The 25,783-nt window shown below is 36.2% G+C and overlaps 1 protein-coding gene across 11 annotated transcripts in view; it reads left to right on the top strand.

The window, feature by feature from the left end:
* Positions 1-25,783, top strand: part of TMEM232 (transmembrane protein 232) — a 211,178-nt gene that overhangs the window by 98,933 nt on the left and 86,462 nt on the right. For all 11 annotated transcript variants that reach the window (XM_045034585.1, XM_023258921.2, XM_045034582.1 and 8 more), the window contains one exon: positions 6,799-7,043. In XM_045034585.1, coding sequence (XP_044890520.1) covers positions 6,799-7,043 — 245 coding nt within the window. The remainder of the gene's footprint in view (positions 1-6,798; positions 7,044-25,783) is intronic.

Below are 25,783 nucleotides of genomic sequence, written 5' to 3'. Positions count from 1 at the left end.
AAGTTAAATATTTCCAGCTCTAGGATTACTTAAGGACAGGTGAAGATACAAAAGAGACAGACAGCAATAGACAGAGATAGGATTTGCTGTAAACTCTTTTGCAATGGCTAACATCCTATTTCTTTCTCTTTTATTCTCTTATGTCAAGCAGAATATAAGGTAGCTTACTTTTTGATGTGTTTACTACATTTCCCTAATTATTGATAGAAAATGAAGAACTCTGGAGAGACTGGCTTGCTTATTTATTTATTTATTTATTTATTTATTTATTTTGCTACCACATCGCGATTCCTTAGAGAATTTCCCTTTTTGTTGATTTATCCATCTTCTTGAATGTTTTTTGTTGTTGTTTGTTTTGTTTTCTACCACCATTATACCCGGTATTCGGCGCATAGACATTTATAATTGTTAGCTCTTCCTGATGGATAGACCCTGTAACTATTATATAGTGCCCTTCTTCATCTCTTGTTACAGCCTTTAATTTAAAGTCTAGTTTGTCTGATATAAGTATGGCTACTCCAGCTTTCTTTTGGCTTCCAGTCGCATGATAAATAGTTCTCCATCCCCTCACTCTCAATCTAAAGGTGTCCTCAGGTCTAAAATGAGTCTCTTGTAGACAGCAAATAGATGGGTCTTGTTTTTTTATCCATTCTGATACCCTATGTCTTTTGGTTGGAGCATTTAGTCCATTTACATTCAGTGTTATTATAGAAAGATACGGGTTTAGAGTCATTGTGATGTCTGTATGTTTTATGCTTGTAGTGATGTCTCTGGTACTTTGTCTCACAGGGTCCACCATCATTATACCCAATACAAAGACGAAATGGTGGGCATCTGCCCCTACACGTAGCTAGAACATGTGTGTGAAAGAAATACTCTCCAAGAACATCACCTTTCCAATTTTAATACTAGATTAGTAAAATTAACATAGATATTCCAAAATTGCCATTTGGTTCTTAGTAAAAAAATTCATTTCAACAATACAATAGAGAAAATCCTGAATTTTAAAGCCTACATGGACATTGCTAAAAAGTAGGGACATTTGATAAAAAGGTATGTAATGTATAAATAATGTTAACAGATGGAATTTGAGGTAATGTTTATTGGTAGGCTAAGTTGTAGTAAATTTGTGAGTTTGGAATCTATTGTAAGGAATGGCCATTAATATTTTGTGTTAGTTTACTTCCAAGAAGTATAGATATGTATTTATGCATAGTTGGCATTTAAGTCTCTGGATTACAACATTAGAATAATGGCTTTAAGAGAAGGAAGACTCTTAAAAAGAGATAGCTATTGGGGCGCCTGGGTGGCTCAGTCGGTTGGGCATCCGACTTCAGCTCAGGTCATGATCTCGTGGTCCGTGAGTTCAAGCCCCGCGTCGGGCTCTGTGCTGACAGCTCAGAGCCTGGAGCCTGTTTCAGATTCTGTGTCTCCCTCTCTCTCTGACCCTCCCCCATTCATGCTGTCTCTCCCTGTCTCAAAAATAAATAAACGTTAAAAAAATTTTTTTTTAAATTAAAAAAAAAAAAAAGAGATAGCTATGGTAGTAGAACCATGATTCTATTTTACAGATTTGCTAATGTGAAAGTGACAATATAACAAAATTGTTTTCAGCCTGGCAGAAATTGTATCAAATCCTCCCTGGGGTAAAGTGCAAAGGCTGAAGCTTTAGTGCTGTGTCCTTGGGAATTCTTAAAAGAAACTGATACTTGAACTTCCCACTGCCTACTAAGTTAACCCTCACAAAACTCAGAGAGTAGTTACCATTAACTCCTTATCACAAATGAAAAACAAGTCAGAACTAAACTAAACACAGAGGCCTAGAGAGGTAACATTTCCCAACGTTTACATTCTTTAACAAGTGGAAAAGTCCTGCTTGACTTCAGATCTAACTGCGAAGCCCATATTATTTCCTGGTACTTCCTCTGGGAAAACAAACAAAATCTTTCAAAGATAAGGCAAATATACATTTGACTGATACTTGAGGCTATATTTCCATTGGTTGAATGCCTTGAACGTCAATGGGGGAGAGAAGTTTAGCTGGGCTTTCAATCAGTGAACCACATGAGAGATGTGGACATGCCTTCATTTTGCTTCACGAAGGAACAGACATCTGATCTACAGGTTATCTGGTCTGGGAGGGAAGAAAGCAAGGAGTAGCCAAATGAGACATGATAAAAATAGCATCAACATTCTGTACTGCAGGGTAATGTTATGTCTGGAAACAATGCGTTTTGCCAGAAATATACCAAACACTATTTTTGTTCATTCGTTTACTCACACATTTATTCTTCCATCCCTCTCAGTAATGGAAGAGCTCATAGTAGTATATTTATGCAATACTACATATTATTATGGATTTTGAAGTACCTTCTCTTATAAAAAGATTGAGCCAGGGAGGATAAGCAGAATAAAATGAATTGGTGCTGACCACCTTGCCTGAGCCCACCCCAGCTGGAGGTTCTCCATGCACCTAGTATCCAGTGAGGCATGCAGCAGGTGACGCGAGTAAGAGGGGAAAACTTTTGTAGCCAGGCTCAGACTGGGGCTGCTGCTTCTGGCTCCTACCCACGCAGATTTATTCACAGCAAGCAGCTGTTGTAATGCTTTCGTGTAACTCCTCCCAGAATACCTTGGCTGCCCCAAATCTAGCCAATTCCGTCACCAGTATAAGTAGTGGTGCTCTGCAGGCAACAGCCAGTCTCTTCGTGATCTTATTCTCCTTTGTATATCTTGACTCTTAGGAGACTCAAGTCAAGAAACACTTATACAGTAGTGCTCCCTTATCAGCAGTTTTGCTCTCAGAGGTTTTAGTTACCCGCGGTCAGCCGTGGTCCGGAAGCAGACGATCCTCCTGACCCACCAAACATCAGAAGGTCAATAGTAAACTTAATGCTAAGTCACGACGCCTGCGCCATTCACCTCCCATCTCATCACATAGGCATTTTAACATATCATCATCGCAGAAAGAAGGGTGAGTACAGGACAATAAGATGTTTTGAACACAAAAACCACATTCACTTATCTGTTATTACAGAATGTTGTTACAATTGTTCTATTTTATTGTTGTTAATCTCTTAATGTGCCTAATTTATAAAATAAACTTTATCATAGGTATGTATGCATAGGGAAGACAGTATATATAGGGGTCAGTACTATCATGGTTTCAGGCATCCACTGAAGGTCTTGGAACGCATCTCTCATGGAGAAGGGGGGCATCCTCTGTACTTCTCCATTTTCTAAATCCAATCCAGATGGTGTGTAGACACCCACTGTGACAAGACAAAAACAGGCCTTCATTGAACCTGCCAATTCCATACCTTATTTTATTGGCACAGAAAATGTTGAGGATCTCAAAATTGAGCATATGAAGTATCTGACTAAATGATGAATCCCAGTATTAAGTCTGCCGGAGTGTCAAGTATAAGATGAAGGGAAAAACATTCAAAATTAGTGAAGAGATCATTTTCTTAAATGTAGTTTAAAAAAAAATTTTTAATGTTTATTTATTTTTGACAGAGAAAGAGACAGAGCATGAGCTGGGGAGGACAGAATCCAAAGCAGACTCCAGGCTCTGAGCTGTCAGCACAGAGCCCGACATGGGGCTGGAACTCACAGACCGTGAGATCATGACCTGAGCCGAAGTCGTACGCTCAACTGACTGAGCCACCCAGGCGCCCCTCTTAAATGTAGTTTAAGAAGAATAGACATATCGGGGTGTCTGGCTAGTTCAGTTGGTTAAGCGCCAGATTCTTGCTTTCTGTTCAAGTCATGATCTCATGATTTGGTTCATAAGTTCCAGACAGTGTGGATCCTGCTTGGGGTTCTCTCTCTCTCTCCCCTTCTTTCTTCCCCTCGCCTGTGCATGCTCTCTCTCTCTCTCTCTCTCTCTCTCTCTCTGAAAATAAACTTTTTTTATTTTTTAAATATAGACACCTAAAGCCCTACCTAAAAAATGAGAATAGATTTTATCTTATCTGAAGATAAAGGATGAGATGTGGAAAAGAGATTTCAGGTTTCATTTGATTCACTGAGGCCATAAAATAGGTAATACAAAAATCTTCTCTGATTCTATTTATATGTACATTGGAAAGTACTTTCAGGTGTTAGTGTAATTCCTTAATACATTTCAGCTGTACCCAGTTAAGGCCATTGTGCTCTAGATAAAGTTTTACATTGTTAAGCTATCACTGTTCTCTTGAGAACTGAACACTTTGTTTTGAGGCTTTGGATTTGACGTTGCATTTGAGTTTTTACTACAGTAACTGACATGTACTAGGGCAGTGATGGATTGAGTCTATCCCAAATCCAAGCATAATGAGTAAAATTTGTTTATATATTTACTTACACCTCTTAGAATTCACCAGAAGTGCCAGATGCATTTACTCAAATGATTCCAAAAAGTAATTGACCTCAACTAATTTCAAAATGCTTTTTATTTCTGCATATGTTGAATACTTTTACAATTTAAAAAAGATGATGTTTTGAAGGTAAAATTGACAAGTCTTGAAATTAAAAATGTAAAGATGTGAAGGAACCAAAACTGTAAATCAAGTAGTTGGGAAGTGAAGAGGGGAAACTTACATTAAATTCAGAAGAATTTTTGTACTCTTTCTGTAAATACTTTTAAATAAACTCTATGAAACAGAATAGCCTCATTTAGAACACTTCCTGTTATCAGTCAATATTTTTAGATAGTTAAAACTCAGCCTAAAGTGGGATGAGTTCTGGAAAGTAAATCTTTCGCAGCTGCTTCAAGGCACAGAAACCTTTTTTAAAATAGATACTCCTTAAAGTCTTTTGCTCACATGGTCACAGAGTAATGCTTACATGTTCCAATATCTAATATCCCCACGGTAGTCTTGATAACTAGAGTCATTTCTTTTATCTTGAGAAACCTACCCTGGACACCATATTCAGCAGATGTCAAGGTATGGAGTATGTGACTGAACATTACATTTTGTTTCATACCTGAATGCTGTGAATCTATTTTTTTAATGAATATAATTTATTGTCAGGTTGGCTTACATAAAACACCCAGTGCTGATCCCAACAAGTGCCCTCCTCAGTTCCCATCACCCACTTTCCCTCTCCCCCAAACCCCCTCCCCATCTATTTTGGATTATATATTGTGTTTGTGTACTTGTGCTTTTATTCATAATAACTTCTCATGTTATGGAATTGATTTGTATTGGACACAAACTATAAGTAAAAGGAAATAGCTCAAAAAATACAGCATTGTAATTGCCTTTGAACAGGTGAACCTGTAGTCTTTGAGACCTTAATTTCCTCAAAGTCACAACAGCTATGAAGTGTCATAGTTTCATTTTTTGTTTCAAACTGAATGCTCTTGCTATGATTTTGACCTAGTTAATAAGATAGCAACAACTGGGAATAATATGAACATAATTGTTCGTTCATACTGGATACTATAAACATACATGTTTTTTGCATTTTACTCTTTCCCAGCCTCCAGAACTTTTACAATAATCCCTATTTACTTACCTGCCTTTTGCTGTTTTCTTCATTGCTTTGACCCTTTATTTTTTCAGTTTTATCATGAGATTGTTCTCATTTTTTCCCATTATAATTTTGTCTGAATAATGGAATAGTCAGTCTTCAAACAGTAATTTGATTGAGCCAAGCTGATCTTGGAACCTTAAAGTTAGATGTTCATATGCAGAAAAATATTTTCTGTTCCTTAATTTCCTACCATAAGATCAATAGGCATATAAAGTGAATCCTGAATGACTGGTAATAAACTGCCTGAAGATGGATAATACTGAATAAAAAAATGTAAAAAACTTAATGAAAGGAGGCAGCATCCAATTTATTTGCAAGAAGGAATTCCTAACATGAACATATTGTGAACATTGAAAAAAATGTAACACATGAGATTTTGAAACTTGCATCTTCATTTATTATTACCAATTCTAACCAAGGAAAATATGCCTCTAGCCATTTCAAAAGAAGTTGTAATTAAAAATCAGTCATGGACAATATTGAACATAAATAGGAAATTTCAGCAAAAAGCTCTTTCCTGACTAAAAATTGATTAAATATTGTAGAATTTTTGTGCTAGATATTTTTAAAAAATATTATAACTTACTAAATTTAATTTAAACCTAAATCCTAGAACATCTTCAATGTGCAATAAATACAAATCTTTTTGTTTTTTACTTAACACAAATTTTGTTCAATAAACATTTTCTGTTAGCTTGAAAGAAAATTTACATTATGCACAGATGAAACTCTGTTTTAATAAAACATATACTTCAACTGCTTAATTTTTTAAAAAAATGTTTATTTATTTTGAGAGGGGGATGGGGGCAGAGAAAGAGGGAGAGAGAGAATCCCAAGTAGGTTCCATCCTCAGAGCCTGATGTGGGGCTCAAACTCCCCAACCATGAGATCATGACCTGAGTTGAAACCCAGTTAGTTAACCATCTCAGCCACCGAGGCACCCCCGATTGCATAATTTCTTAATAAATATTATAAATAGGAAATTCTTGTATGGGAAATGTACAAGTTGAAAATACAATTATATCATCAAATTTTTGTAACTTCAAGACTGGTTTTGTTCATGCTTAATTGTTTATTTCACTAAAAACTGTTACAATTTTAAAAATCTTTTGGGAATCTGCTTTTATTCTTAAAGAGATTATTTTTATTTAATAGGAAGAATGTGACATTAGTCAAAGAAAAAAAACACACGTTCATCTTTTATTCAATGATACATGATTTTTTCCTCTCATTTAATTCTATTTCAACAGATTGCTTTTTCTTTTCTTTCAACAGGCTGAGTTAAATGACCCGACTGATCCCTTCACTAATTATAGTGCAAAAGTCTCATCAAATGTAGGGGATGAAATTTTCTCTAAATATATAGGATGGAGAATTGCCACTGCTCTTTCCAAACTATTTTTCCCCTCCACCGATGCCTACGTTCTTCCTTTGAAAAAACCATTGACAAAACAGGATCAAATGAAATACCTGAACAAAAAGGATTCCGTGAAGAGGAGAGTTGTACATGTTACTATAAGGTAAAGTGAAGCACTATTCAAAATAGTCCTGTTATTATAATATACTGAATTTCAAAATCATACAAATTATATATAATCATGCACCACATTATTTAACTCCATTTCTCTTTTTTTCACTTCAACTCTGGGCTCCAACAACTTCTAGGTATTCTGTCATATGCAAGTACCCTCTTCTTAGAAGCTATTTCCTCATGTTTAAAATAGATATTGTTATATAAGTCAATGTTTTAATACAGTGAAGCTTCCCTCCCAGTACTGACCTTCATTTGCCTATTTTACCTCTTTCTCTCCCTGATTAATTGCTTGTGTATCCTTCCAAGGTCTCTAAAATATAAACAAAATAAATTATACTTTAGACTTTCTCTCCATTGTTACATGAAAGCCTACTAAATATATTTGGCATCTTACATTTTTTATTTAACTTCATTTCTTAGAGATTCTTTTTCATTCCAGGAGACAGGGAATTTTCTCATTATTATTTTTTAAATAGGTTATGATGTTTTCCTTAGTATGGATGTCCTACAGTTTATTTTTAATCAGTTTCCTTTTGGCATCTGGGTTGTTTTAGACTGTCTGCCACTACAGACTACAATAGAATTGAAACTTCCACATATATCTTTTAATGCACATGAATAAATTCTTGGAAGTGTGATTTCTGAGTCAGAGGATGTATGCCTTTGTGGTTTTGGTGGGTATGTTCTAATTGCCTTTCAGAAGAATTGTACTAACTTATATCCTCACTAGCAATATATGAGAGTACTTGTTTCTCTTCAGTCTTTCCAATGGAGGATTTGATAAACATTTGGATTTTGATAATCTGAAAAGTGAAATATGATTTCTAAATACAGTTTGCTTTTTTTTTGACATTTAAATTATATTCCATGTATGCAAGACTGGTTCAACATTATTAGATTGTGTAATCCACAGCATCAATAAAGACGATAAATTATATATTTAAGCAAGTAGAGCAGAACAGTTTAAGACTAAAGTAAGTAGGTGCGCCTGGGTGGCTCAGTCAGTTAAGCGTCTGACTTCGGCTCAGGTCACGATCTCACAGTTGGTGAGTTCAATCCCTGCATTGGGCTCTGTGCCTTTGGCTTGGAGCCCGGAGCCTGCTTTGGATTCTGTGTCTCCCTCTCTCTCTCTGCCCCTCCCCAGCTCATGCTTGGTCTCTCCCTCTCTCAAAAATAAACATTAAAAGAAATAATTAAGAAAAAGACTAAAGCAAGTATAAGAAACTAAATTAACAGAAAGTCAAAATGAAAATAGAATACTAGCATCAAAATATGGTTTGACAAAATCAAACACCAATTCAGGATAAAAACTGAGCAAACTACAAGTGTATGGGAACCACCACAACATGATAAAGAAGATAAATAACAACCTACAGCTAGCAACAGACCTAATAAGAAACTTAAAGCTTTTTTTCAATTTACATAATTTTTATTTAATTTTTAAGTTCTTATTTTTTATTATGTTAATTTAATTTTTTATTTAAATATAGTTTTCTTAAGGTGAGTGGTTTGAATAACTTCATATGTTAAGAGCCTTTTGTTTTTTCATTATGTGGGAATTAACTATTTCTTTTGGCCATTTTCCCCACTGAGTTTTTATCTTTGCACGAACTATTTACCAATTAATTCATGTGTCCCTTTGTCTATGGTAAGAACTACAAATGTTTATTTTTCCCTATATATTTTATTTATCTTTAAATTTTGCTTGTAGCATTTTTTGCTATTATCATTTTTCTATGTAATTATATCTATTTAGGAAAGTTCATTCTAAGATTGAAATGTTATCACATTGTTTTCTGGTACTTTTAAGGATCTATTTTGAACTTTGTTTTTTGAAGACTCTTAAAATTTTTTTTTAAGTTTATTTATTTATTGAGAGAGAGAGAGAGAGAGAGAGAGAGAGAGAGAGAGAGAGAGAAAGGGCCAGAGAGAAAGGGAGAGAAAGAATCCCAAGCAGGCTCCATGCTGTCAGCACAGAGTCTAACGCAGGGCTTGAACTCACGAACCATGAGATCATGACCTGAGCTAAAATCAAGAGTTGGACGCTTAGCTGACTGAGCCATCCAGGCGCCTCTGTTTTGAACATTTTAATCATTGGTCCATCTGAAAACTTTTGTGTGTGAGTTGTCAATCCATATGGCTACTGAGTTGTCCCAACAATATTTATTGAGTCCTCTATTTCCTTTCAGTATTTATTCTGATGTAAAATGTTATGCTTATTAAATAGTAAATTCTTATTATTTTCTTTTTCTATATTCTAAAAGAACTTCAGTAATTTGGAATCATCTACTCTTTCAAGGTTTGGTAGAATTCCCTCTTTAATCTTCAGTATCTTATGCCTCTTCTAAGGGTAGCTCTTTGTCAAATGTTTTGATTTTATATGTCCATTGACAAGGTTGATTGAGCCACAATGCATAGGTACAGCTAAATTCAGTTCTTACTATTTGAGATCCATGCCATAAAAGTATCTGAAGTATCAATCCTGAATTTCAGTCTCTTTAGATCTTTCTCTTTCTTCTTTAGTCAATTTTAGCAGATTGTGCTTCCTTTGAATACTATTTATTTTAACCCATTTTTCAGAATTTATTTGGCCACAGTTGACCAAAGATGTGTATTAAGATTCCTGTTGCTGTGGTTATTTTCTCCCTTAACCAATTCTCATTTTATGTATTTGTGTTTTGTTCCTTTTATTCTTCTTAATTTAGTGTCATATTCTTTTTATATGATTTTTCTAGTGAACCAGTGTTTAGATTTTAACTCACATACTTTTGTTCTTATGCCTATGAATTTGTTACTTTCCTTTGATCTATTTTGTGGTTCATTTTCTAATTTCTTGAATAAGGTGCTAAGTCGTGTGGGAAATTTTCTTCCTCAGCCTGTGTAAATCATTATTTGTGTTCCAAATTCTGAGACTGTTGCTGCCCAAAGGCAGGAGGTATGATAATTTGGTGGAATAAGGTCAGTAGATAGGCTTACTTTTTTGTATGCAAAAAGTCCACAGGAAAATAAACAAATGTTTAGGAAGAGTTTTGACCTAGCTTTGAGCATTTTTTGAAGAATTCTAAAATTAGTAAGGAAGATAGGTACTTTTTTTTTTTTTTTTTACATATTCATCTTTGAGAGAGAGAGGTGGGGTCGGGGGAGAGGAGCAGAGAGAGAGAGACATAGAATCTGAAGCAGGCTCCAGTCTCTGAGCTGTCAGCACAGAGCCTGATGTAGGACCCAAACTCACCGGCTGCGAGATCATGACCTGAGCCCAAGTTGGACGCTTAACCGACTGAGCCACCCAGGCGCCCCGGTACATTTGAATTTAAGGATTACACTACCTGGATGTTAGTAATTCAGAAGAAGTAAATATGATAAAAACATTCCTCAGCAAATATTTTAAATATTTGTAAGGTTGCAATATGTCAAAGTACAATGAAAATGCCAGCTTTAAATATCAAGGGTATTGAGATTTACTTTAGAATCTACAACTGTATTCTGTATATTCTCAAGGACCAAAGGCATGGAAGAAAAAAATCAATCTGGGACCACAGAGAGGACATTGAACAAATGTACTTTGGTTTCTCATTATGGTCAGTTAAAGGAAAAGAGAAAGAAAACTAGAAAGATAGAAGAAACTGGATTTTGATAAGAGGAGATGAAGGAAATAGCAGGGGAAAGTCACTAGATGGTTAAAAGACAGATGGAGATGAATGGTTCCTGTTGGGACACAGAAAAGAAAAACTGGTAGAGGAGAGGAGACACAATGGCAATACTTAAAATAGCAGAAAAGAGAAATAAATGTATGAGCGAAAAGAAAGATTAAAGAGAACAACTGAGAAGACATACAATACTAGTGAAAGGTACAAATGGAGAGATGTACACGAGGGTTGGGGACAGGGGAAGAGAATATGCACAGTCAGAGGGAAATGAGACAAAAGAGTACTGGGGTGGGGTTATGACTCACAAAGTCCTGTAGGTTTTGAAGGATTAGTAAATTAAACTTCTCATCAGCGCCTCTAGTTCATTACACAAATGACATTCATCATTGATCTTTCAAAAAAATGTTATCTCCTTATCCATTTTTCACAGCTCATTACAGGCTCTAGCAATTCAGCTTACAGTGTCTCTGGCCTGAATGAGAGAATCCAGCAGCCCAAGCATCCCTCTGGCAGGAGAACCTCATGTGGCCCAGCTTTCACATCACAGCATTCATGCTGTAGTGTGTGTGAACAGTGGCCCGTGGAGTTGTGCATAGTGCTGGATTCCTTTAGGGGTAGGCTAATCTCTGGGTGCAGCAGAGGTGAGTGGTGCAGGGCTGTAGTTCAGTGGCCTGAAAATAAAAGTTAAGTCAGGCCTGGCTGAAATAGTCGCTACTGTCCATTAGGGGTATGGGAAATCCCTGCTTGATTTATGTATTTATTTTTTCATTTTTTAAATGTTTGTTTATTTTTGAGAGAGAGACAAAGTGCGAGTGGAGGGAAGTCAGAGAGAGAGGGAGACACAGAGTCCGAAGCAGGCTCCAGGCTCCAAGCTGTTCACACAGAGCTGGACATGGGGCTTGAACTCATGAACCACGAGATCATGATCCAAAGTTGGACACTTGACCAACTGAGCCACACAGGCACCCCAGAAAATCCCTGCTTTTTAAAAAAGTAGTTGAAAAGCAAATTTCATTCTAAGCTATGCATTGGCAAAATGTCTCTGGCTCACTAAACAGTAGGTGTGGGAAATGTTAATTCTTCCATTTGCTCGATTCTGCATCTATTCAGCAGTCTCACAGCTAGCTCCTTTTGTTGGTTTTCCACCTCTTTCCACTTCCAGGTCCACAAACTGGAATTAACGCAGTTCATGAACATCTGAGCATGTTGAAGTTTTGTAGCTAAAGCACAAGACCTAATTCAAAGCCTGCTGAATGCTCAGCTCTTTTTCACCTCTTAAACCTCTTTGGGTACAGGGTCATATCACCAATTCCCTTTGAGTATTCCTAGAAACATTCATTTTGTGCTTTCCACAAGTAGCACTGTGAAAGACAGCAAGAAGGCCAAACTTTAAGGACTCCTACAGAATATGGGACACATTGAAGGGGGAGGAGCACAGGACATTTAAGAGAATATGTTTTTTTATTGCCTTGGAGTACTAAAGCATACTTAATTCAGTGTGAAAATCTGAAAATTTACTAGTAAGGAGAAAACAGGAGCTTCCTTATTGATGAAGCATCTGCTATGACCTATAATTTTTTCCAAAAATACTTTTCACTTGTGTTTGTAGACTATAAAACTCTTTGAGAGCAGGAATTCTGTCTTTTGTATGTTTATAAACATATATTTTACTCTGAGAGATTTGCAGATTTGACTTCTTTCTTTTATGAAAATTTTCAAAAGAAAATTTATTGTTTTGCTTCTGTATATTGATTTTTTTTTGGTTTTGTTTTGCTTTAAGATAGTGGGACATGATATTGAGCACATGCTTTTTGCCCTTCAGCATTTTTTTAAAAATAAAAAAATCATTATGGTTCTTCACCGCATCATAAAACTGCAGCCAAAAACCTAGGCATATAATACTTCTACTTCAAAGCATACTATTTTCCTTTTCTCTCTTTGTCAGTAAAAATAACGTAAATTTACCTTAAGGCTGAGAATTGAGAACTCTGAAGACCAGATTTTCAAAAACCAGTTCCCACATCTGCTGTTTTGCTTCTGAAGTTCCTTGTAAGTGTATGTGTTAAGCTTATGCCTTGAATCTCCATGAACTCACAAACAACTAATTTTTTGCACATATGTAACGATTCAGAGAAGCCTAACTTAAAACTTGATCTCTGATTGTGCTTAGTTTGCTCACGAATTTCATGTTGAAAGACTTCCTAAGACCAGCACATGGAATAGAGTCCAGGTGAAACTAGCAAAGATGGGCTGGGAATATCTGTTGTCCTCTAGGCATGAAATTTTACATAGCTGACTTCATAAAAGAGTGGTTGTACTCAAAGCTACTACTACATCTCTGCAGCTTCCATTATAAATGGAGCTAATTCCAAAGTAATAGAATGAGGATAGAACATTTGCTGAATGGCAGCGAGTCAGGGAAAGGTAAATACCACAGTGTCCCATAAGAACAGGCTCTATTGGAGGGACCAGTGGTCATGGTGAGGCACATGGTTTTTATTATCCCATTGAGAGGGGCGCTGGTGTTGAGGAAGCAATTGGACATTCACTGGGTTTGTGTTTTGAGGGAAGAGACGCTGTCTGATGGCTACTCTACCTTCTAATAATGGAAGTGTGAAAAATAGCTTCTCAAGGAAGAAACACGTTAGGCTCAGCTGCCATCTGAGATTGGGCACCAGCTGGATAGGGGATGCTAGAAATGCCAGCTATCCAGAACCTGGAGCTTTTGGGACGTTTCCTTAATGGTTGTGAAATAAAGCCATTGGGAAACTTCTGAAGTTGGGTTTAGGAGAAACTCCAGCAAATGAAGGACTTTTAGGACCCCTCGTTCTAGTCAGCAATTTGCCAGGCAATTCAAGATGAATCTCTGAGGTCATAGTTGAACAAGCCTTTTAGCTACCCCATCTGAGTACCTTTTATAAACAAGGCCCTGTGTTCACAGATGTAAGACCCTTAGATGTAGGTAGATACGATTATTTTATCCATTTTATGGATTTTATGTATCTGTGAAAATACTCATTTTGTATGTGAAATCTGAGAGCTTAAGTAATTTTCCCAAGTATTCACAATCATTAAGTGTGGGAGTTGGAGCTTAAAAGCATTCTGACTACTGAGTCTACTGTGCTGCTTTCTTTCCCATCCTGTGAAATTCATCTGATGGCAAAGTCTTGAGCAGTTTGTTAAAAAACTTCAAATCATAAGAAAAGGGGTTTTATTCTTTTTTTTTTTTTTTTCCAATTTCTAGCTCTTGATTTTCAGAACTTGATTTTGATTAAGGGACATTTTTTTCTGGGCTCTGCATCCCTCTAGTTAATATTAGGAAATCTGTGTCAAGGTCAAGGCACTTTCAGTAAGTCAGTGTGATTATTTTTCCCCTCCATTGCCTTTAGTGAAAATCATACTAACTTAATAGAAGATGCCTCCTCCTTAATGTAGAATGCATATAGATGAAGAAATGGAGAGGGAGGTAGGGAGAAAGAAAGATTAAAATTTTAAAAAAGGAGAGCTGCAGGGGTGCCTGGGTGGCTCAGTCGGTTGAGTGACGGACTTCAGCTCAGGTCATGATCTCACAGTTTGTGAGTTTGAGCCCCGCGTTGGGCTCTGTGCTGACAGCTCAGAGCCTGGAGCCTGCTTCTGATTCTGTGTCTCTCTCTCTTTCTGCCCCTCCCCCACTCATGCTCTATCTCTCTCTGTCTCAGAAATAAACATTAAAAAAAGGTGTTTAATATAAAAATAGGAGAGCTGCAAAGGATTCCTAAATGCCTTAAACAAATCTTTCTAGTTCTTTGATGAAGGGAAAAAAAATCTGTGCATCCTTCACAAAATATCAAATATATTTATTTATAGTTTCTTTCTGATTTAGATTAAGTAATTTAACTTGACTGAGACTTAGGCTTCTAATCTTTGAAAATGTAAAAGCTATACATCTTCTCAGGCTTGTCCTAGAGCTAGAAGGAAAAACTGTAGATAAAGAGCCTGGATATGTTCGTTCCTTTTTCCTTTGTTCTATAATTTGGTAGATTTTCTAAAATATTTTCTATTCAGAATATAATATTTAATTCTTTAGTAAATAATAAATAAGTGGAAGATTTACATTTTTGTGCCTATACATCTATTTAAGCTATAAATTTCTGTTAGCAACTTTTCAAAGAGAGCGTACAGTTTCATGACGATTTCCTTTTTGGTTCTGTTTTGTTTCCATTCTTGTTTCTAGTATTAGAAAGAAAATACAGTTCGGAGCTGGTTCTATGTCATATATGCATTTTGAGAGTATGATATCAAGACCCATTATGGAAGGGTAAAGTTTGGAATGTTAATAATTAGCATGGCTTATTATAATTCTCAGCTGAAGAGAGATAAAGAACATGAATGGGTCTTCAGAGATGAGCTCCTATTTTCTGAGCCTTTGTGGTTTGATTATTAGAACATTGGTTAGATCATTAGCTCAGATCAGTCATTTAAGTGGCTAGAAACTTGTAGAAATTGAAGTCGTATTAGTGAAATCCAGGTGCCAGTGACAGAACCATGCTTCACACATCCATTTCCAATATGTGACTCAGTTTACCTGCAGCATTGTCTGAGAGATAAATTAATCCCCATCTATCTTCTACTGTCTCCTTTCCTTTCCTGCCTTTCCACTGGATCCTTGGTCTGGAACGGGAGTTCTAGATGTCATCAATGGAGCCATAGCTTTAGCTGACACTTTGACTGCAGTGGCTTTGTGCTTATGCAACAGGTGTTTAGTTTCAGTACCGTCATCACCCCAAGAGTTTCCCATTCACAGTAACAGGGTTGAATGTAGACTCTTAAAAATGGCACAAGTATTAAAATGAACTGGGTGAGATGTAAAAAAATTCTGTTTCAAATACAGGTCAACTAGAATCAAAATGGTGGCCCTATGGGCAGACGAAAGTTGTGCAAAAGAAAACAGAAACAAAATCTATTTTTTTCTTTTGCATTTTGTTTGGTTTATCAAGTGAACTTTGCTCTTCTTTATTTTTTAATTTTTAAAACATTTTTAAAGTTTATTTATTTGTGGGGGGAAGAGGGGCATAGAGAGAGGGAGAGAGAATTCTAAGCAGGCTCTGCACTGTCAGCAGAGAGTCCGATGTGTGGCTCAAACCCACAAACCAGGAGATCAGGACCTGAGCTGAAATCAATAGACGTTTAACTGACTGAGCCACCAGGTGCCCTGAACTTTGCTCTTTTTTAAAAATAAATTTGATGTGTCACATTGTATAAGTTTAAGAAGTACAGCATATTACTTTTATATACCTTATATAGTATAATGTGATCGCCAATGTAGTGATATTTATCACATTACATAATTACAGTACAATAATATTATGGTCTATATTTGCTATACTGGGCATTATATCTTATGGCTTATTTGCTACTCATTACAAGTATGTACCCTTAAGCACCATCGCTCTTGTCCCTCTATCACCTGTTAGCCACCATTTTACTCAGTTTTTTACAGGTTTAACTTATTAAAATTTCTCCTACAAGTAATAGCAGTGTTTATCTTTCTCTGACTTACCTTGCTTCGTATAATGTGCTCAAGGGCCATCCATATTGGCACAAATGGGAGGATATTTTCCTTTCTCATGAATAATATTCTATTGTGTATTTATACCACATCTTTTTTTATCCATTCATCCACAGATAGGCATTTGAAGTGTTTCCATATCTTGGCTATTGTGAGTAATGCTGCAATAAACATGGGAGTGCATATATCTCTTTGAAATCCTATTTTCATTTCCTTTGGATATATTCCCAGAATTAGAATTGTTTGATCGTGTGGTAGATCTATTTTTATTTTTTTGAGAAACCTCTATATTGTTTTCTATAGTGGTTAGACCAATTTACATCCCTTCCAACAATGTATAATGATTCCTTTTTCATCACATCCTTGCCAACCCCTGTTGTCTCTTGTCTTCTTGATGATAGCCATTCTAACAGTGTGGAGTGATATCTCATCGTGGTTTTGGCTTGTATTTCCCTGGTTAGTGATGTTGAACATTTTTTCACGTGTCGGGCATTTAGATGTCCTCTTTGGAGAAATGTCTATTTAGTTCTTATGTCCATTTTAAAAATTGAATTATTTTTGTTACTGAGTTGACTGAACTCTTCATGTATTTTGGATATTAACTCCTCATTCGATACATGGTTTGCAAAAATTTTCTCTCATCCTGTATGTTGTCTTTTCATTTTGTTAAGTTCTTTTGCTGTTCAGGTGGTTTTAAGTTTAATGTAGTCCAATTTATTGAATTTTTCTTTGGTTGTTTGTGCCTTTCGTGTCGTTCCCCTCAAATTATTGCCAAGACCAGTATCAGTGAGTTTCCTCCCTATGTTTTCTTCTAAAAGTTTTATGGTATCAAGTATTGTGTTTAAGTTTCTGATCCATTTTGCATTATTTTTTTCGTGCTAGTTGTGTGAGATAAGGATCCAATTTCATTGTTCTGCCTGTGTTTCTCCAGTTGCTCAGCACCATGTATTGAAGAGACCATCCTTTCTTCACTGGGTATTCCTGGTTCCCTTGTTGAATATTAGTTGACTGGTATACTGGCACTTAATTCTGGACTCTCTATTCTGTTCTGTTGGTCATTGTGTCATATTCATGCCAGTACCGTTTGTTTTTATTACCATGGCTTTATAGTATAGCTTGAAATCCAGAAACACGATACCTCTAGCTTTGTTCTTTTTTCTCAGGATAGCTTTAGTTATTAGGGGTCTTTTGTGGTTCCACTTAAATTTTAGTATTGTTTCTAATATTTTTTTTGTGTAGCATACCTTTGGTGTTTTGCTGGGTATTGCATTGAATCTATAGTTGGCTTTGTGTAGTATGGCCATTTTAACAATAATAATTCTTGTGATCCATGAACATGATATCTTTCCATTTGTTTGTGTCTTCAGTTTCTTTTAGCAAAGTTTTGTAGTTTTCATCGTATGGACTTCTCACTTCTGGTTAATTTTATTCCTAAGTATTTTGCTGTTTTTGATGCTATTGTGAGTGGTATCGTTTTGTTTCTTTTTCAGATGCTTCATCATTAGTGTAAAGGAATGCAATTGATTTCCATATGCTGATTTTGTATCCTGCTGCTTCACTGACATTGTTGATTAATTCTAGCAGTCTTTTTTTTTTCTTCACTGATTGTTTGGGATTTACTATACATAGGATCATATCATTGGCAAATAAAAATTTTACTTGTTTCTTTCTAGTTTGAATGCTATATATTTATCTTGCCTAATTGCTCTAGCTAGGAGTTCCAGTTCTATACTGAGTAGGAACAGTGAGAGTGAGCATCTTTGTCTTTTTTCTGCTTCTAGGGCAAATGCTTTCAATTTCTCTCTACTGAGTATAATGTTAGCTGTGCGTTTGTCATATATGGTCCTAGATATGTTGAGGTATGTCCCTTCTATACCCACTCCGTTAATAGTTCTTATTATAAAAGGATAATGTATTTTGTCAAATGCTTTTTATGTGTCTATTGAGATGATTGTGTGATTTTTATCTTTTTTTGATGTGATAAATTACATTTATTGGTGTTGAACAATCCTTGCGTGTGTAATCCTTTTAACGGGTTCTTGAATTTAGATTGCTAATATTTTTGTCAAGAATTCTTGAATCTGTATTCACCATGGATATTGGTCTATGGTTTTCCTTTCTTGTGGTATCCTTATCTGGGTTTGTTATCAAAGCAGTAATGGCCTTGTAGTAGAATAAGTTTGGAAGTGTTCTCTCCTCCTTGATATTTTGGAAAAGCTTGAAGAGGATTTTTATATTTTTTCATTTATTTTTTATTTTTTAAATTTAAATCCAAGGTAGTTAACATAGAGTTTAATAATGATTTCGGGAATAGAATTTAGTGATTCATCACTTACCTATAATACCGAGTGCTTATCCCAACAAGTGTCCTCCTTAATGCCCCTTGCCCATTTAGCACATCCCCTCACCCAACACCTCTCCAGCAACCCTCAGTTTGTTCTCTGTATTTAAGCATCTCTTATGGTTTTTCTTCCTCTCTGTTTTTATCTTATTTTTGCTTCCTTTCTCTTATGTCCATTCATTTTGTATCTTGAATTCCACATATGAGTGAAATCATGTGATATTTGTCTTCATCTGACTGACTTATTTCACTTAGCATAATACACTCTAGTTCCATCCACGTTGTTGTAAATGGCAAGATTTCACTCTTTTTGATTGCTGACTAATACTCCATTGTGTGTGTGTGTATGTTTGTATATTGGTATATATATGTGTGTATATACACACATATATATACATATGTATGTATACATATACACACATATATATATACCACCTTTGCTTTTTAAAATACACATTAATTTTTTTTTTATTTTTGAGAGAGAGAGACAAGAGCATGAGTGGGGAAGAGTTAGAGAGAGAGGGAGACACAATCTGAAGCATGCTCTAGGCTCTGAGCTGTCAGTACAGAGCCTGACATGGGGCTCAAACCTTTAGACCATGAGATCATAACCTGAAATGAAGTCAGACACTTAACTGACTGAACCACCCAGGTGCCTCTATACATCACCTCTTCTTTATCCATTCATATGTTGATGGACATTTGGGCTCTTTCCATACTTTGGCTATTGTCAATAGTGCTGCTATAAACATTGGGGTGCATGTGCCCCTTTGAGACAGCATTCCTGTATCCTTGGGATAAATACCTAGTAGTGCAACTTGTGGGTCATAGAGTAGTTCTATTATTAAATTTTTGAGGAACCTCCATACTGTTTTTGCAGAGTGGCTGCACCAGTTTGCATTCCTACAACAGGAAGAGGATTGGTATTAATTCTTTAAGTGTTTGGTAGAATTCTTTCGTGAAGCTATCTGGTTCTGGAGTTTTCTGTGTTGGGAGTTTTTTTTTTTTATTTTTTTTTTCAACGTTTATTTATTTTTGGGACAGAGAGAGACAGAGCATGAACGGGGGAGGGGCAGAGAGAGAGGGAGACACAGAATCGGAAACAGGCTCCAGGCTCTGAGCCATCAGCCCAGAGCCTGACGCGGGGCTCGAACTCACGGACCGCGAGACCGTGACCTGGCTGAAGTCGGACGCTTAACCCACTGCGCCACCCAGGCGCCCCTGTGTTGGGAGTTTTTTGATTACTATTATAATCTCTTTGTTTTTCTGTTCAGATTTTCTATTTCTTCCTAATTCAGTCTTGGTAGGTTGTATGTTTCTAGAAATGTATCAATTTATTCTAGATTATGTAATCTGTTGGCATATAACTGTTCATGGTGTAGTCTCTTATAATTCCATGTATTTCTGTAATGTCTATTATATGCCGCCTTTTTCATTTCTAATTTTATTTATGTCCTATCCCCTCCTCCCCTCTTTTTAAAGTTAGTCTAGATAAGGTTTGTTAATTTTGTTCATCTTTTTTTGAGAACCAGCTCTTAGCTTTGCTGATCTTTTCTAGTGTGTGTGTGTGTGTGTGTGTGTGTGTGTGTGTGTGTGTGTCTATTTCATTTATTTCTGCAATAATTCTTATTTACTTTCCTCTGGTGAGTTTAGGCTTCCTTCATTCTTTTTCTAGTTTCTTGAGGTATAAAGTTAGGTTGTTTTATTTTATTTTATTTTATCATTTCTTTAAATTTTTTGTAATGTTTATTTACTTTTGAGAGAGAGAGAGAGAGAGAGAGAGAGAGAGAGAGAGAGAGAGAGACAGACTGTGAGCAGGGGCGGGGCAAAGAGGGAAACACAGAATCTGAAGCAGGCTTCAGGATCTGAACTGTTAGCACAGAGCCTGATGTGGGGCAGGAACTAATGGACTGAGAGATCATGACTTGAGCTGAAGTCAGACACTTAACCGACTGAGCCATCCAGGCACCCCAGGTTATTTATTTTGGATTCTTCTAATTTCTTACTATGTGCACTTATTGCCATAAACTTTCAGAACTGTTTTTGCAGTATTTGATATGGTGTGTTTTCATTTATTTTGAGATAATTTTTTGTTTTTCTTTTGACTTATTCTTTGACCCAATGGTTGTTTATAAATTGGTTGTTTAGGGGGCATCTGGGTGGCTCCATCGCTTAAGTGTCCGACTTGAGCTCAGGTCATGATCTCATGGTTCTCAAGTTCAACCCCTGAATTGGGCTCTGTGCTGACGGCTCAGAGCCTGGAGCCGGCTTCAGATTCTCTGTCTCTCTCTCTCTGCCCCTCCCCTGCTTGAACTCTCTCTCTCTCTCAAAAATAAATAAACATTAAAAAAAATAAATGTTTAGTTTTCACATATTTTTAGATCTTCTTACTCTTATTGTTGATGTCTAGTTTCATACCATTGTAGTCAGAGAAGATGGTATGACATCAGTCTTCTTAAATTTCCTAATGTTTATTTTGTAGCCTATCATATGGTCTATCCTGGAGAAGGTTGCATGTCCACCTGAGAAGAATGTGTATTCTGCTGCTGTTGGATGGAATGTTCTGTATATGTCTATTAAGTTCATTTGTTCTGAAGTATGATTCAATTCCACCATTTTGTTACTGTTTTTGTTTTTGTTTTTTGGTTTTTTTTTTTTTTTTTTTTTGGTCTGGTTGATCTATCCATTGCTGATAGCGGGGTATTGAAGGACCCCTACAATTATTGTATTGTCTATTTCACCCTTAGGATCTGTTATTAATTGCTTAATATATTTGGATGCTCAGATGTTGGGAGTGTATATGTTTGTTATATGTATTCTTGATGTATTGACCCCTTTGTTATTATATAATAACTTTTTTGTTTCCTGTTACCTCTTTTGGCTTCAAGTCTATTTTGGCTGATATGAGTAGGGTATCAGCTTTTTTTGGTTTCTGTTTGCTTGGAACATCATCTACCATCCTTTCATTCTGAGCCTGTGTGTATCTTTAGAGCTGAAATAAGTCTCTTACAGGCAGCATATAGTGGATTTTTTTAAATTCATCTAGTCACTCTGTGCCTTTTGATTTGTGAGTTCAATCTATTTATATTTAGGGTGATTAGTGATATGTAAGGATTTAGTATTGCCATTTTTGTCTTTTGCCTTCTGATTATTTTCTTTTTCCATTGTTTGTTTTTCCTTCTCTTTCTATCCACATTTGTAAGTTGGCAGTTTCCCATGGTGATTGGCTCAGTATCTCCCCCTGCTTTTTTAAGTTTCATGTATCTGCTCTAGATTTTTGCTTTGTGATTACCATGAGGTTGATACAGAACATCTCAGATAAAATGGTCCTTTTTATGCTGATAGCAATTTATCTTTATTAATGTATAAAAGTTCCATCTTTTTCTCTTCCCCTTTTATGTTTTTGATGTCACAAATTATCTCTTTTTATGCTGTGATTACCAAGTTGTAGTAGCTAAAGTTATTTTTAGTTCTCTTTTCCTTTAACCTGTATGCAATGGTTAAGAGTTTAATAGAGTATTTTAAAAAAGTTTCAATATTCTAAGTCTGTTTATCACCTTAATCAGAGTTTTATACTTTCATCTTTTTGTTTCTGCTTGAAGAGCTTCTTTCCACATTTCTTATAGGGCAGGTCTAGTGGTGATAAACTCCCTCAGCTTTCCTTGTCTGGAGAAATCTTTCTTCTTTATATCTGAAGGATAACTGCTGGATAGAATATTCTTGACTGGTAGATTTTGTCTTCAATATATTGAATATGTCATTTCCACTCTTGGTTTGTAGAGTTTCTGGTGATAGCTTAATGGGGGTATCTTTGTATGTTATTGTGTTCTTGATTGTCTATAAAATTCTTTTCTGAATCATTAACTTTTGATGGTTTCAATAAAATGTTTCTTGGAAAAGGTCTTTTTGTGTTGCAATAATATGTTCTATTAGCTTTATGGACTTGTATATACAGTTGCTTGCTTAGGTTTGGGAAGTTCTCAGCTATTACTTGTTTAAATATTCCCTCTGCTCCTTTCTCCCTCTCTTCTTCTTCTGGTATACCCATTATTCTTATGTTGGCTTTTCTAATGGAGTCAGATAGTTCTCATAGGGTTAACTTTTTAAAAATCTTCGTTCTCTTTTCCTCTTCCACTGGAAACATTTCTGTATTTCTATCCTCAAGCTTGCTAATTCTCTCTTCCATATGATCTGCTCTATTTCCAGTGAACTTTAATGCATTCTTCATTTCACTTATAAAGTTCTTCAGTCCTAGAATTTCTGCTTTCTGCTTGGTTCTTTTTTAGAATTTCAGTTCCTTTGGTCAAGCACCAAATTTTGTTAATTCTATTAATTTTATTCCTGAGATCATTGTGTTGCCTTTCTGAGTTTTCTTACAGCTTATTGAATTTCTTCAGAACAGCTGTTTTAAATTCTTTATCAGTTAGATTGCAATATTCCAAGCATTTTTGGGTTCAGTTGCTGGAAAATTGTCATTTTCTTTTTGGGATATGATATCACTGTGATTTTTCATGGTCTTTGATAAGAAGTGCCTCTCTCCCTGCATTTGAAATGGAGAATACCTTTCTTATTCAATCAAGGTTTTGTGTACTTTGATTTTAATAGTTCAACAGGTTGGTAGTTACGAACCTGCCTTTTGTTTTCCAGAAGATGGTGCTATAGCACAAGTTTTTGGTTTCTCTTAACAGCCAAGATTGGGCACTTACACATGAAAAAAACAAAAAACAAAAAACAAAAAGTTTGTGGTGGGGGCCTGGAGGAGGTTACACTTAGCACTTGGGCCTTTGGGTTTGCCCACAATCTGGTAGGGCGATCCTCAACCGAAGGGGTTCCTGAGGTCTGTGTACACTCCTCTTGCCTCCCAGAGAAGACAGCAGAAGATGCTTTCCTTCAGTTCTCTTTGCCTACTTCCCTTTCCTTTCTCTCCCTCTAGTCACTGTGGTCTGCCTTAAAGATAGCAACCAGTCCCTCCAACTACAGTCAGTGTCTTTTGGCTGAGCAGACTCCCACTCATCACTTCCACCTGTCACCTCCTCTGTTAGACGAGTTGTGTTGGCTCACTCCTGGACCCTCCACTGTTTTCTTTGTTATCACTGCCTCTGCTGCTGTGGGCAACACTACCACTTGCCTCACTCTGTTACCTCCTCCACGGTCCAGTCCACACTCTCGTGGGTTCACGGATGGATGGATCTCTTAGGTGTGCTGGTATGCTGTGCAGAGGTGTTTTTTGTTTTTTGTTTTTCCCAGTTATGGATGTCTAATTCATTGTAAATCAAAGAGGAGAGAAAAGAGAAACAACTCACAAAGAGCACTTAGTTCTTTCAAAGAAAAGGACAATGTTCAGCTTGTGATGAAATGGATTTGCAGTGGTTGACTGTGTATTACCTTCTTAATTAGAATGTAAACTTGGATGTGACATTAATAAGATCAGGATAGGGGCGCCTGGGTGGCGCAGTCGGTTAAGCCTCTGACTTCAGCCAGGTCACGATCTCGCGGTCCGTGAGTTCGAGCCCCGCGTCGGGCTCTGGGCTGATGGCTCGGAGCCTGGAGCCTGTTTCCGATTCTGTGTCTCCCCCTCTCTCTGCCCCTCCCCCGTTCATGCTCTGTCTCTCTCTGTCCCAAAAATAAATAAATGTTGAAAAAAAAATTAAAAAAAAAATAAGATCAGGATAGTCTCCCTGCTTTCTAATTGAGTTTTGTACTCACAAAACTTTCTATTCATATATATATATATATATATATGACCTATATTAGGAATTAAATAAATAATTATTGAATAAATGTATATATATATACATTTATATACATATATGTATATATATACATTTATTCAATAATTATTTATTTAATTCCTAATATAGGTCAAATACTATGAAATAAAATGTGTCAGACAAAATAAGTCAAAATGGTTACAGTCCTTCCCAGTGGAACTTACAAACAAGTGTAGGAGATGTTAATTAAAATCACACATACGTGTGCTAAATCTCTATAATGGTAAGTACTAGGAGTACATGTAAATAATGATGAGTGCCTTGAGGGTGAGGTACATGGTATTATGAGACATGGAATTGGGAGGGGAGGTCAGGGAAGGGAGGTGGTATGCCAAACAAGCACAAGATGTGGGAAGTCCCCTTGGTGAAAGGGATTATCAAGCATCCAAAGAGCTAAAAGAACAGTAGTGTGGCTGGGTCACTGAGACCATGGGAGGCTGAGGCTGGAAATGTGGTCAGAGTTTTTGGCTTTATCTTAGAAGCCAATGAAGGCATTAAATGTGTTTTTGTGATGGAATGACGAGTCAATGGTACAAGGGTGTTTTTGTGTGTATTATGTGTATGTGTTTGAGTTATGGTATGATCATAGGTGTGAAGTACTATATAGCTAAGTGATCTTGGGCAAGTCATTTAACTTCTCTAAACCTAAATGTCTTTTTCTGTAAAATGGGGTAATGATAGTACCTTTCTTGTTGGGTACCTATGAGAAAGTCAATTAAAAGTGCTTATTACAGTACATGGCACAAAGTAAGCAGAAAAATGTTCACTATTATTATATTAGTAACCATATGATAGTATCATTATAAATGCAACATAATAAATACATATTATTGACCAATATGATTATATTGATTACATTATGATGTATATTGTAGACATCATAAGTATTTTCACTATTGCTATTGATGGCTTTGTTATGTAGGCAAAATGCATAGGATGCTGTTGTATATAACATGCACTACTTTGGTGGCAATAAAAATGGATAGGAAGCAGATGGATCTTTATAATATTTGGGAGAAAAAGCAACAGAATTTGAGGATGATTAGAGATGAGAAAGTGACAGGAGTGAGGAGAAGAAAATGTCTTTTCCAGGTCGAGCAACATGTCCAATAATGGTGTCATTCACTAAAGCAAGGAATGATTGGGGAGAGCAAGGTGTAACTGGGGTTAGGAGAAGATTGTGGTTTGGCTTGGACATGTTCAATGTGAAGTAACGTTTTTGAGTTCTTCAGGTGGAGATGTCAAGTAAAGAGTGAATTTCACTTCTATAATTCAGGGAAGAAGTCTGAGCTGAGTTATAGAATGAATGTGTTGACTGAGTCATGGGCACAAACAACACTGCCTTGGTAAAAAACATTAAATGAGAAGGGAGGCAAGGCTAGAGTGGAAGTTTGAAGATTACCATCATTTAATGTCTGA

This window comes from Felis catus, chromosome A1, assembly GCF_018350175.1.
Source record: "Felis catus isolate Fca126 chromosome A1, F.catus_Fca126_mat1.0, whole genome shotgun sequence".
Taxonomy (NCBI): Eukaryota; Metazoa; Chordata; class Mammalia; order Carnivora; family Felidae; genus Felis; species Felis catus.
Note: the sequence above shows the minus strand (reverse complement) of the source record. Positions and strands in the feature narration are given on the sequence as shown.